The sequence below is a fragment of the Phaethon aethereus genome (assembly GCF_964289735.1).
Source record: "Phaethon aethereus genome assembly, chromosome: 2".
Lineage (NCBI taxonomy): Eukaryota > Metazoa > Chordata > Aves > Phaethontiformes > Phaethontidae > Phaethon > Phaethon aethereus.
The window spans coordinates 121,999,207-122,013,981 of NC_138582.1; the positions used below are offsets into that span (position 1 = coordinate 121,999,207).

The 14,775-nt window shown below is 35.3% G+C and overlaps 1 protein-coding gene across 1 annotated transcript in view; it reads right to left on the bottom strand.

Annotated features, from left to right (window-relative positions):
- The window catches only part of ULK4 (unc-51 like kinase 4), a gene marked incomplete at its 3' end in the record, with an annotated part of 257,242 nt that overhangs the window by 212,682 nt on the left and 29,785 nt on the right, over nt 1-14,775 (bottom strand). The window contains exon 17 of the mRNA XM_081996301.1: nt 1,721-1,828. Within this exon, the coding sequence (XP_081852427.1) occupies nt 1,721-1,828 (108 nt within the window). The remainder of the gene's footprint in view (nt 1-1,720; nt 1,829-14,775) is intronic.

The following is a 14,775-nucleotide window of genomic DNA, read 5'->3' on the forward strand; positions in this document are numbered from 1 at the left end:
TTGGTATGTGATCTTGGCAAGGTCATTCGATACTACCATTCTGCAGTTTAATAAGTAACAAAATTGTTACACAACACTACAGTATTCTGAGGTATAAGTAGGTACAGAACAGAAAAATGAAAAGCTTTATAAAGGTCTCCTCTTAATTAAAATTTCTTTAAAAAGTTTGTGTCACCAAGCATACAAATCACAGTGATATTTTTTAAGTTTTACCAAGACAAAGTGCCTTGAGTTCATATATGTAGAGTAGTTCCAAATATTTCTTCCTATTCACTAATAATTTCTTAGTTATAACTTGAAGCAATGCCCATTACTATAGATGTTCCTGAAACATGAGAGTTGTCATTTAAATACAAGTTACTGTGCTTCGAACATTGTGAAGGTTATAGATACATATAGACTCAAAAATTTGTCAGTTCAGATTTTCAGAAGAAAAAAATTAATCTATTAGGGTCAGTGCATGCAAATAATTTTGCTGCTTATAGAGCCAGTGTAAACAGATTTCTTTCAACCACTAAAGTCTCATTTCAAAAGAAAATCAAGCAGTGCAAAATACTCTTGCCAAATATAATTTTCAAGTTGGAGTTTTAAGTTTATTTATTTTTATTAATAGTAAAAATTATATTGCCTGCAATCTGTCTGATGATGCCAAGTAGAAATTCTTCCCCCCAAGGAAAACTGAGACAGTATTAAAACATATAAAAATGAACCGTGACTGTGGATGTATTTTCCACAATTTCTTGATGTAAGAACAAGTTCTGTGACTCTGTGTGTTTGACAAATATTTTGGCAGTTGCCTAACCAGAAAAGGACAGTGCTTGCTAAACTACAAAAACCAAGGCACCCGCTACATCTTGTGGAACATGCAAAGGAGATAGAGGACAATAAAACATGGAAGTTCAGCACAAAGCCATAACTACAATAAGCCAAACTACAGATCCATTTGAGATTTTCATTCCTTTATCAAGTGACTTAACGGACTGTTAACTAATATGGTAGCATTCAGAGCAATTGGATGCCGTTAATACAAAAGCTTCAAAGAAGCTAGGGCTAGGCTTTTTCTGTTTGAAATCACCTTCGTTTTCAGTAAGTAAAAGAAAGTATTTTACTCTTTGAATAAAGGAAAGGTGACGGCTCCTCTAAACCCTCATCTTCCATTCCTACTATCAACAGTATTTATTTTCTACAAATAACCTCTGTTTATTTTTAATGTGAATCTACTATTTTTAAACTGAAGGTTTAAATCAGTTCTAGTCAGGAATTACTGTAATTCCATTTGAAATTAGACAGGATCATTCCTTTTCCTTTTCCACAGTGTTATGAATCCAGCCATGCTAGGGTAAGATCTAATATGGACTAGATATATTAGTTTATTGATATCATAGGCTGTCCTGATATATCCTATTTAATCAAAGTCTCTAGCTAAGATGTGCTAACCCTTAGAACTGCCACTTGGAGGCCAGCAGTCACTATGGTGATTGATTAAATTGTTTTATGAAGTTAAAACTCCATACTTGAAGAATGCAATTTAATTAATCTCAGATGAAGTACACGATTGGATTAACATGTTTCTTACAGTAGAAAAAGTATCACAGAACATACAAGGACAAGAAACTGTTGACAAAACAAATGACAAAATAATTTGAGGTTTTTGTCTACTTTTCCATGGGAAATAATTTTCACATTTGTGAAATATGTAAGGATCACTTCACAGTCTTACCTCACTGGCTATAAGGTAAAGAAGCTCCCCAAGTGCAGGTAGAAGGCATTGTTTCAATTTACTATTTCTGAAGTTTTCTCTGATGAGTTCAGTTAAAAGTATAATTGCCTAAAATAAAAAAAAAAGTCATAGAAAAACACATATAATCTTCTCTCAAGCAAAATGTACCGTTAAAGGTAACAAGCTTTATCTGAAATGCCATCTTACTGACATGCTCTTCACTTATGCTCAAGAGCCATTTGCAAAGGATTTAGTAAGCGTGGAAAGACAAGAAAAAATAATAATTACAAAACAGATTATATATGCAATATGGAGAAAAATGCAATAAGGAACCAGCCTAGGTGACAAATTGTCAGCTATCTCTTCTTCCCTTTCCCTCAGGACAATAGAAATAGATCTGCCAAGGGGGAAAAAAAAAGTCTTCTTGCTCTTTCTATGTTTCTATCAGGAAATATAAAAGTTCTCCTCACCATCAGGTTACCAAAAGAATAAACAACAACAAAAAAAGATCTCCTGATCCCTGAGTTTACTGGCAACTCACTGTGTGAGAACTGAACATACCATTTCAGTTTTCTGTACTTCAAGCATTTCTGTTTGCAAAGCAGATATATATACAGTATTTTTATTGAGAGGGTGGAGGGAATTTGAAAATTCTGATTCATCTTGTGCAGGTCACCTAGTAAGAAATCACTTTCCCATACACATATGGAACAGATTTCAACCTAACATTTAATGCTGGACTTATTCAAGAAACCAAGCACCATTTAGCTATTACATGTTAAATTGAAGAACACGCTATTTGCTGGCTGGGGTGTGCTCCCCAAAATCTGAACGTGCTCCAATATGTACCAAGCATATAGCAGTATAGAAGCCAGCTGCTTCTTTCATTTAAGATAGATGTATCTACATGTCCCCCCTGCTCCAAAATATTAATGCCTTGCAAGACTAGAAAAAGATGGCAGTTCAGCAAATACGGACTTAACATACTTCCTATGTCCCTTAAGTATTTCCTTTGGCTATTGGGCAGGATTTAGTTCTAATATTTTTAAAGCACTTATGAGGTACAGCAAATAAGCTCTGTAAACAGATACTGTTGGTGATGTCAGTGATTTCCAATAGTTTGCATGATATGCAAAGTGAGATCTGAAGTTATTTTTATGTATTTTAAATAAACAGTAACATGGCATATACTATTCTATTGTAAATCTTGAAAACAGTCAACTTCTAAAATATTATTTTATATGTGAAGTGTGATGTAGCTTGCACTATTCATTATTTTACTTAAACAGAGAAAGTATTGCTGTAAAATATCAACCTACAGAAACTGGAAAAAAAAATAGTAGTTCAAGGAATACACTACTTATTGCATATTTCACTATTATACAGAAAACAAGGCAAGAGAAACCATCATATTACGATCTCCTTTAGTACAACAAATGGAGCATTAATTTTATTACATTTTTCTGCTTATGAACTCTTCCCTTCCCCTTAAAACAGCAAAAACATAATCAGCAGTATCACTGAGACATTTCATGTGTTTACTTTATGCTTTCGTATAAAACAATGGACTTTTAAAAATGGCCTTGTTTAAAAATATTTTGAAGTCACTCTGTGACAGTCCTACCCCAAAGTCATAGAGTCGAGGTCTGGTTAAATTGTGGTGGTTAGTCTGTGATTTGTTTGCCATTATGTGTTCTTTAACTTTCACATTCTTAATTAACATACTTCAAGCATGGGAGATTATGTGACAGTGATGGAGCTGTGGACTATAGCAGGGGTTGAATGTGAGGCCACAGAGAGGGAACATATACTGTTACTGACTATAATGCCACGTAAGCATAAGTATATAAAGTTAGGAGTTTGATCTAGAGTGATAGAAGGGTGATACTGCCATCCATATGAAAAATTCACAATAAAACTCCCAAGAAAATTTAATTTCTCCTGTTAAAAAACTGTGGGCCAAAGCCACTTCAGGACTTATTCCCAAAGGGGAGAGCAAAACAATCTACAAAGAGATATGCCTTTGATGAGATATGTGGTAACTGAATGATGTAACACAAAAATTTTTCAGAGCTACAAAGACACACATGCTTTACCTTGGGTAGCACAGAAAAAAAAATAATTGAAAACCAAAACAAGCAAAAACCACCAACACCAACCAAACCACCAACATGGTGGTTTTCTCACAAACCATGAAAACTGTTTGGTCAAAGGCAAAGGTTATCTGAAACAGTCCTGGCACTCTACTTCCAAAACATGCTTTCTCTTCCCACTACCTCAGAAAGCCTAGCAAACCACAATCCTATCTAGTCATTAAGCAAGAAGCAGCTAAAAAGAAAGCATTACTCTGAATTTTTTTCCAGAAATCTAAAGAAAATTGTGATTTTAAACACACATCCATGTGTTAAACACACACCACAACATGTGGTGAGTTGACCTTGGCTGGATGCCAGGTGCCCACTAAAGCTGCTCTATCACTCCCCTCCTCAGCTGGATGGGGGAGAAAAAAATATAACAAGAAGCTTCTGGGTCAAGATAAGGACAGGGAGAGATCAGTCACCAATTACCATCATGGGCAAAATGGACTTGACTCAGGAAAATTAGTTTAATTTACTGACAATCAAAATCAGAGTAGGATAATGAGAACTGAAACCAAATCTTAAAACACGTTCCCCCCACCTCTCCCTTCTTCCTGAGCTCAACTTCACTCCCGATTTCTCTAACACCTCTCCCTCAAACGGCACAGGGGGACGGGGAATGGGGGCTGTGGTCAGTTCACCACACATTGTTTCTGCCGCTCTTTCCTCCTCAGCAGGAGGACTCACACTCTTCCCCTGCTCCAGCGTGGGGTCCTTCCCAGGGGAGACAGTCCTCCAAACTTCTCCAATGCGAGTCCTTCCCACAGGTTGCAGTTCTTCACGAACTGCTCCAGCCTTGGTCCCTTCCACAGGGTGCCATCCTTCAGGATCAGACTGCTCCAGCGTGGGTCCCCCATGGGGTCACAAGTTCTGCCAGCAAACCTGCTCCAGCCTGGACTTCTTTCTCCACGGGGCCACAGGTCCTGCCAGGAGCCTGCTCCAGCACAGGCCTCCCATGGGGTCACAACCTCCTGCTGGCATCCACCTGCTCCAGCATGGGGTCCTCCCCAGGCTGCAGGTGGAGATCTGCTCCAGCATGGAGCTCCATGTGCTGCAGGGGCACAGCTGGCCTCACCATGGTCTTCATCACAGGCTGCAGGGGAATCTCTGCTCCGGTGCCTGGAGCAGCTCCTGCCTCTTTCTGAACTGACCTCGGTGTCTGCAGCGTTGTTCCTCTCACAGATTCTCACTCCTCTCTCCAGCTGCAAATGCCATGTGCCCTTTTTTTCCCCCCCTTCTTAAATATGTCATCCCAGAGGCGCAATTACCATTGCTGATGGGCTCGGCCATGGCCAGTGGCAGGCCCACCTTGGAGCCTGCAGGCACTGGCTCTGTCGGACGCAGGGGAAGCTTTTAGCAGCTTCTCACAGAAGCCACCCCTGCAACCCCCAGAGCTACCATTGCCACACAAACCCAAAACAACCCAATTCTGTATAAAGCAATGAATATAAATGACAAAACTCATACACTGGCTGTTGATCACTGCAAAGCAGCTACCAAATTTGTCATTATGCATACACCCCAATAAAAGTAAGTAATACGTTGTTAAATTCTTGATGGAATACATGCATACGACATATCCACCAATTAAAAAAAAAAAGTAAAAACATACTTTAAGTTTTTATCCACAAAGAGCAAACACACAGCAAGACAGCATATCTTAGAAAGTATTTTAACTGAGAGGCATGATAGCCAGGAGACAAAAATCCTTTTGTTTTCTGGGAAAGGACCAGTAAAAATGTACATAAACTTGAAAAACCAAAAGATAAATTCATTACCATCGCTGACTTGGAGTTCAGAATATCCTGATGTTATCCTGATATAAGAAACTGCCTCAGTGCTTATCAGTATCTTGTAAGTCACTTCAAATTTATTGCAAGACATCATCCTCTAGAGATTGTTATTAGAAAACTACTCATAGACTATGTTGCTGGATTCTGAACTGCTTCCATTACACGGTTTACAGTTTTTACAGTGACAAATTCATAGACGCATAAAATCACTTGCTCAGTAAACAAATATTCTTGTCTCCTAAATCCTTTGCTAATATGAAATGCAATTTACGTTTTTGAGAGTTATAGTATTTTTGCAGTCTCCAACCTTACTGTCATTTGCATCTATATGGAAAGAGGCAAAATATTGACACAAAGGTCTCAAAAGCTCCGAGAAAATTATATGTGAAAATTAGTCTCATTTTAGCAGACTTTGCAAGAAAATATTCTGTGTGAAGATCCCATCACAGATATTCACAGTAAGTGTAAAGAGAACTGAAAGGTGAATCAGATAGTAAAAAAAAAAAAATTAAAACAAAGAAATAAAATCAGGCATTTACAGAGTTTAAAAATCACCCCAGGAAACAACCATTTCCAGTCCTGAAAGTTATAAAATGTGTTTTGTTTTGTTTTTTTAAATAGTTCACAGATATATTTGGCAGTACAGCACTTTTCCTTCCTCAGAGCACTAAAGACTTTTCTTGATTTTCCTTCACCTTCTGACTTTAACAGCTTCATAACTCTGATCTGCATACAGAGGAATAATATAAAAACTGGAAACGTAGTCTTCAAATCAAAGCAAAAAGATCTACTAAACAAACTTTGACCTTCTCCCCCTTTTTATTAAATGTAATGCTATGTTCATTAACCAGTTTCTTTAACTGCTTTAAGAACATTTCTTCAGATGTTATTCAGAAACTTTAAATAGCCTGCCATTCCAGGGAGAGCTTCACTTTCATATTTAAGAAATAAATGTATCAGTAGGTTTGAAAGCTTCTAATATATGAGCTTCAGAAGGCAGTAGTCAAGTTGGTTCAAGTGCAATTCTGCATTAAATGATAAACACATAATGACAACATTTTCTCTTTTATTCGGTTTGCTTTCTATAACTACACAGTTACTCTTGCTTTTGTGATGAAATACATGTTTTGAGAACTACTTGCACTGTGGAATCAATACCACTAGAAGCACCTCAGGACTGTGGCATTAACAGATGTTATTCGTATTCAGTTAACACCTCTCATCTTTGCATCTTTAAAATGAGGGTGAACACGCCATGAAATAGTATTTAAACTACACAAAATTTATGAGCCACGTGATAACACAAGCTGCAGACAATAGTCTCAGAAGACTAGCTAGGGACATTAAATCATCATGATACCTAACCTACAATTGCTTGTTTGTTTGCAGGCAGGACTTGATGAAGAAAATACAAATAAATTGTACATCTTCTATAGAGAATCAAAGGAGTCTGTTCAAAATTATCAGCTTTAGTGATGTCTCTCAATCAGCAGAAAACCCTGATTTAACATCAACACTAATCTTGTTTTGCACCTGTAATATTTATTTTCCCAAAGCATGGTTAATAAATTCGTACATTTTGATGACACACTATCTAAATAAATTTATACATGCAGTCCTAAAATTCTCAGAATCCTATGTTATATTAAATAAAATTGTGACTTAAACTTTGTATTTAGTAAACTATTCCTTTACTCACTTGTACTAAGTTCTGTTTGGCTGCCTTACTACCCAATTGTAGTTTTTCAAAACTGTCATTAACATTAAATATACTGGGTAGATTATCAATCTTCTGTGGTTTTTAGTTGTTCATTAAAATTGAGAATTTAAGAATTAAAGTTAATGAAAATCAAATCAAAGAGCAATATTTGATATTGGTGAATAGAAATTACTGTTTTTCACTTTCCTTCAAGATTTGAGGACTAGCAGACCTAGCTATTATTTTTAATCTGAAGTGATAAGAAGAGGAAGTTGTTCTATTAATATTCCAATTCCTACTCTTTTCTCACCTTTGAATGAAAAAGTGGTAAAACTAAATTAACACAATGCAAATTAAGAAGTTATTTGCTTTCCTGTGCACTAACAAAAACTGCCAAAAATCTAGTTATTCAACAGTGCAATAAATTCAAGTTTTCGTTTTTAAAAAAGCTGGTTTACTAAATAAGAGAGATCTGTCTGAAGAAATCTGAGCCATAAGATTAGTGACTGACTTGTGATAAAATTGTTAAATCTTTCTTAAAGAGAAGAAGAATAAGTTGTATGAATTTTTTTATTGATTATCTTCATATTATAAATTCTTCCATTAAAGGTTAATTTTAGTAACTGTAAGTAGATTCATAACAAGAAAAGCACAATTAAATTACCACAACCCAAAAACTAATCGAACCGTGTGGGGGTACTATGGCAGAAGGCACTAAACATTAAATAATTACCATGCATTATAGAGGATACTCACTATCCTGAAATGTTTATGGTCTCTAAATACACATTTCTATTTACCATCATCAGATAATGTCCTCTTTTTCTTTACAGAGCATACAGTCTAACATGTGCCCTATGATTTCCCTCCGTTCACTGAACACATTTAAGTAATCAAATATTATAGAAGTGCAGGAAATGGGAGCTCACAGAATATGTCACATATGAAACATAACACATATGAGTTAACCTGCCATTTACCAAACTTAAGATCTTCATGTGTCCTCTACAACGGATGCTATGAAACAGGAAGTTGTGATTCATCATCTATATTACAAGCACAATTATACATATACACAAATATTTTTATAAAACACCTTTAATGTTCTATAGTAAAAAGTATTTATAAATACAAAATTTTAAGAACATATTGTAAATGTCCCAAAAGGAGGAAGGCAAGCTGTTTCCTGCTCTGTCATGTGGACAGATTACTTCTAATCTTGACAATAATGATTTGCACATGATTTAAGATATTCTTTCATCCTTCAACAAGGAAAAATACAAGACTTGAAAACAAAATCTGCCCAAAGACTTTGATTCAATGTTGAAGGGTGGTATAAATTTTAGGTAAAGAAAGTACATTACCTGGAAGAATGCATAACAGAAAAATCTAATCTGTTTTAATTACATAGTCTGACAAATAAAGTCTCTTTCTTACCTAGAGTACACTTTTTTTCTTTTCAACCTGCTTACATTTTACCTTTCAGAAAAGTAAACAGTAATGAACTGCAAGTCCTACACTGTCTGGTAAAAGCATCATCTTAAATTTAATAAACTGCCTACAACTTTTACACTGGCTGTCAAACTGCATGGATATAGTATAGTTATAACACGAGAAGACAGAAGAAAGATTCGTATCTGGAGACACAGTCTTTACCTTCATTTACAACAATAGTGTGTGGAGTTAATATATTGCCTGTAGCAGATTCTCAACCGATTTCAACCTATATCTACAAGTTTCCCTGCAGTTTTACGAGTCCAGAAGTGAAAATTACAGCATATTCAAAAAAAAGAAAGTATTTTATACTTTAAGATGTAAAGTGGCAATGTAGAGATTTACAACATTACTCCATCTTTGATCTATGAGTATGACTGTCAGCAAGTGTTAGTGGAAATTAAAACATATTTGTAATTCTGCAAACCGTTACAGTGACAAAAACTGTCTATGCCTCGAGCATAATGGAAATTACTTTTCAGTTCATTTTCTTGTGAGTACACACACATCATGTAATGTGGGCGAGTAATGCCAAAGCAATCTCACTTTCCTTGGAGAAAAGCACTCTCACTAGGCTGAGAAAGTACACTGTGGTTACACTGCCACTAATCAGAAAAGAAACTACAGTAATATTTATATCAAGTACGTATCTTTAAAATTATGCAGAAAAAAAAGATGACCAGCCTTCCCTGAATATCTTGAGCATGTTGCCTACCTCCCTTCCCAGTAGAATATGAATAGCTAAAACATTACAAGGGATAACTGTACTTAATCAGGAGTTGGATCCACATGTACCTGTGACCCCGCTGCACCTCAGTGAAAAGTGGTTAAATATCCTGAAATGAACAAGTGGCTTGACTTATGAGTCAGCTGGCAAGACAGAAACAGATACATTTTTCAAACTCTTCTATGGGGTGCACACACAAGAAGAAAGGGTCTGAATCAGTAAAATATTCAGGTCTTGCAAATTTTGGGTTCAGTACAATAAACTGGGTCATGGAATGAGGAGGACTGAATCTGACCATCAGACTATGGATGTGGTATTAATGCTGTCCAAAAGGTAGAAAAAAAGATAAGCAAATGTACAACATACTGCACAGTTTATGCAGGAATATAACTCCTCTAGAATTTTTCTAGGGAGCAATACAAGGGCTATGTGTGACATTTTCCCAGGTGGAATATAATGCAAAATTGACTCATAATGAAAACTCTTACCTTGTCAATTTTTATGTAACTGCTCTTAGGAAAAGCTCTTAGCAGACGAGTAGCCAGCCAGAAGTCTGAATTCAAATGGAGGCTCCATCAACTTGCTTTGGAATCAACTCAAGATCCCAAAGGAATACAATCAAACACAAACAGTAGGAATTAACTTACAAATCTGTTATGTTCACTAACAAATAAAAAAATGCATCTACAAGAACTGTCTATATGCTTTGGGGTTTGTTTGTTTGTTGTTTTATTTAAGAAAAAAATAGCTATTTCTTCTCCTAGTCTGTCATGACAGATGTTATTTTTACATTACTTCAGTTGCAGATGTTCATGAATACATCTGATTTCCACCCCAGTTTGAAACTTTTTAATGACAGGAAGGACCAGGTAAAAATATTTGCTCCCAACAAAAGATTCTGGTTTTGTTTTTGCCAAGGACAGGAATGAAAAAAAGATTGCTCATGAGGTCAAACAGTGAAGGGTCTCTGAGTTAGAAAGATTTCTGCCTTCAAACCTGGGGTCAGTGGCAATCAGCTGGAGCTGGTTTACCAATAAAGATATAAACTGGAACTAGAAACCAGTGATCACAGAATAAGATTCAACAGAAACATCAAAAAAAAGAGATGGTTGTTTCTCTTTTTTTCTTCCCCCCCGCCCCGGGTCTTTGCTTCCTTTTCGCTTCCCTATATTTAACTATCATCATTACATGCAGGTTTCTACCATTCATCCTTGCCTTTTCTGAATATTACGTTTCTGGACTTTTATTCTTTCCGTAACTCTATGTGAAGTTACTCTAAGTCATCTTCTTCTGTTTCCAGGCAGTGGTCCTGTTATCCACTTGATTTAGAAGACATACTGATGGTGCTTTTGAAGAACAATGTCCATCAATAAAATATCCATGTAGAATATTTTAGATTGATTAATTCTACATAGAATTTCTCATATTTTAAAAAATTTTATAGACTTTGAGGATTTTCCATATTTTTTCTTTGAAATTAGTTGCCTTTATTAATTATTGCAAATTCCTTCATTCTGCTCAGTGAAGATGCAAACCAGACCAAAAAACATCTGGCTAGAAATTTCCTTCTTGTCTACAGAATTCTTTTTTAAACGTGTCAGAATTAAACCACAATTTTTTTCCAGTTGATGGCTGAAAGGGCTGGTATTCAGAGGAAAAGCTAGGACTACAACCAATATACAACTGATCTTGCCTAACACTGAGCCTGGTTTGAGTGTCTTTTAGTGCTGTAATCAGAAGGCAGCAGGAAATTAAGCTTTTCAGCTACCACCAGTGTGCAATTTGTATCACAAAAACATGTTGTAGCCTAATTGTATCAATCAAGCAAGTATGTGTTTTAGAGGAAAATGCTGATTTTTTTTCTCCTGTTCCTAGCTACAGATGTCAGCTGTTCAGTAAACCACAAAAAAATGGAAAGGGGGAAATCACCCATAGTAAACATTGTAAACAAATTTATCTTGGACATGATAAACTTAAAGAGATCTGCTGGAGCTGTCTTTTAACACAAAATTCTTTGCCCTGTAGCATACCTCTTTAATATATTAAAAATGTTTTAATTAGCTAAAGAAGCTGTTTGAAACTGAGGGACCTTTTATCAATCTAAGAAACAAGAGAAGCATACTATTTTCAAAACATCATTTTGACATTTAGCTTAATTTTAATTTTCTATTCTACAAAATTTACCCACAGTATGCCACTGAAAGTAACAACAAAAATTGATGCTACAAGCAAAGACCAAAGTCTATCCATGATGACAAAAAATACTAGTGAAAGAACACGTCTAATTTAAATCTACAACAAATGAGACAAATTCATCTCTCTTTCTGTTCCATAATGCACAGCTGTACAAAATTCTATACTCTTAATTTGATGTGCTGGTTTCATGAAAACTGAGGTAGCATAAAAAGAAAAAAGAAAAAAGAAACATTTACAGAATCATTTTAGTGTTGTCTCCTTCCCTGCAATTATTTGAAATATCTTACCCAATTCCTACCAAACTAAGCAAGAGTTATAAAAATAAATAAATTTTTTTTTTTTTTTTAAACCTCTAGAAGCAAAACAGCAACATAAAAGTGACAGAAAGGCTATGGTACAAACTCATTTCTTTTTAAACAGAGAATACATATGAAAGCATTTTGACATTTTGAACACACTACACATAGAAGAAGCTCAGAGATTACTCTATTAAGTATCAGAACATACCCTCCTAAACCACGGATTTTTCTGTTAGCTAACAAAGGAAGAGGTGAATATGCTAAATGCTGGCCTTTATGTAATTAAGTTTGAAAGTCAGCCAGCTGCAAGTCAATTCATGAGAAAGCAGGCTCCATTAGCTGACAGATCTGCTTGTTAGCTGTAAAAGTAAGGATTGTTCAAGTATCCATACTGCATTTTCTACATACTGATTTAGCCGCCTAATTTTAAATAAGGGGAACTGCAAGCAGTAAGTGCTCTTGGGGTTTTAGAATATCTGGAATTTTTTTCCTCTCTGTGAAACAGTTCTCAGTGCTCTCAAGAGTACAGGCTTTACCAACAAAGCTAAGGATATATTACCAAAGGTAACTGGTAAAGTGGCTGACAGTGTACTTGTCAACATCATATCTATTTAGTACCACTGACAGGCTGAATCTTTCCATTTTTAATGCTGCAGGATAATCACTCAAGCATGCACTGCATCTAGCCACCTACTGTCTGTCCACACATGCGTGTTCACTTCTCTCTGTCTTTGCCAAAAATTTAAGGTGCCTTAAATTTCCCACACACGATTTGATTTTACTTGTCTTGATTTTTTTGTCTTTAGTTTAAGGAAAAAAATTAAAATGTATATCCAATTCACCTTGCTCTCTGCATGTATGAATAAAGCCAAAGACTAAGAAATCACAGAACATTTTCAGTTTAGATTCCCAAATACAACCAATAAAGGCACAATTATTCCATGTATACACAGAACAGGACACAAGTATATTCTGAAGCCTCAGGAAAGGGATACTGGAGGAGGGACAAACCAAAATTAGTTCAGCAAAAGCCCACATAGTATAACAGTCAGAAAAACTAAGCTTCCCACTGCGCCGTACATACATAATAAAGGTAGCTGTCAGATGCGTGGTATGCTTCACATAATCATCAGTTTCCTCTGGAAGTTAACCTGAAACTGCTTATCACCCTAGGATCAAGAAAAAAAGGTAAATCCTATTCAAGAAACTTCCATCTGCCTTCCAAAGCAAAGAAGCTTCCAGGTTTTACTCTTTGCAGCCCTAGGAAAGGATGGTTTGCACAAACTAATCCACGAAGTATTTCTTCTCTTACACTCCTGCTTAACAACAACTGCTCTTGGGCAAACATGAAATTGGTAGACATAGGGATAGAAAAGTTAAAACATACCTAATTATTTATATACATTTTCTATGCAGCTGAATTGAAGGAAAAACATAACTCAAATGTTGATACTATAAATATTATTTATTAGCCTAACATTTATGCTTATCTTTTGAATAATAAGAACTATTGGGTCAATCTCTGTTTCTTAGGAGGTTTTGCACAATAGAAATTTCTTTGCATATTTACAGTTCTGAAATGGAAAATAAGCGAAGATGTATCTCACTTTTTTTGAAAAAATTTAGTCCTCACTAGACAAAACTCCCATTAACATTAGAAGAAATTATTGATTCTATGGTTGTTTTGTACATAAAACTCCCTTCAATGGGAGTCACTCATCTCTAAAAGCTACCTGGGAATAATCTAGGACAGAGGAATAACCAGCTTAAAACATACCAATGTATTTGACTACCACAGAATTTAAGTAAAAAAAGTATAATAAATAGGAATTTAGAAAGTGATAATTTTACAGTGAAAAAAAATTTACTTTTAACTACAAATGTAAAATATTTTAACTCAGCAGGACTTAGAACTGTGTTCCTTGCTGTACATTTACATTGTAACAGATGGAATTCTAGAATGTCATGCAACAGAGTTTAAACAGATGCATTTTAAACTGTATGTGATGATTGTTTTATGCTAACAGGTAAAACACTGAGATCTTAAGCTTCAAATACTAGTAGCAGTGTTGAAGAAGTCATTATTTAACAGCATTTTTGTGAGATAATTATGTTTCTTTAGCTGTGGTGATATGCAAATAGCTAACTGTACAAGAGCAAATGATACACAACATTAAAAAAATGAAAACCTTAAAGCAGAGTAATTTAAACAATAAACGTTTCCCACTTTAAAAAGAAATACAGTGGGAAGGGCCACAGGTCCAGAAAACAAAGTCACACTACGCTTTAAAAAGAAATCTCACACCTTGTGTTGCAGAAATATTACAGTAGAGATGGGCAAAGATATCATATTCTTAGAATCAACAAAAATCTGTGATTACAGGAAAGCATATATGCTGAAAATAGTTCTACAAGCTGTTTGGTGAGACATGAAACACTTCCATCATTATAATCAATTACAAAGAATCCTTTTAAAGTGTTCTCTGATACAAGATGTGTTATTCTATATGTAAGCAACTTAAATATGGCAATCTTACACCCAAATTGCACGTCAGTTTCACAGCATGTATACAGAAGAATTAAAGCACATTTTTTTCCCAATGTTTCACTCCAAAACGGAAGTTGATTTTAGTGTTCTACTTTTTTCATACAAATAAGTTTACTTCTGAAATAACCAACACAGCAATATTAAAAGTAAAGGAGTTCCCC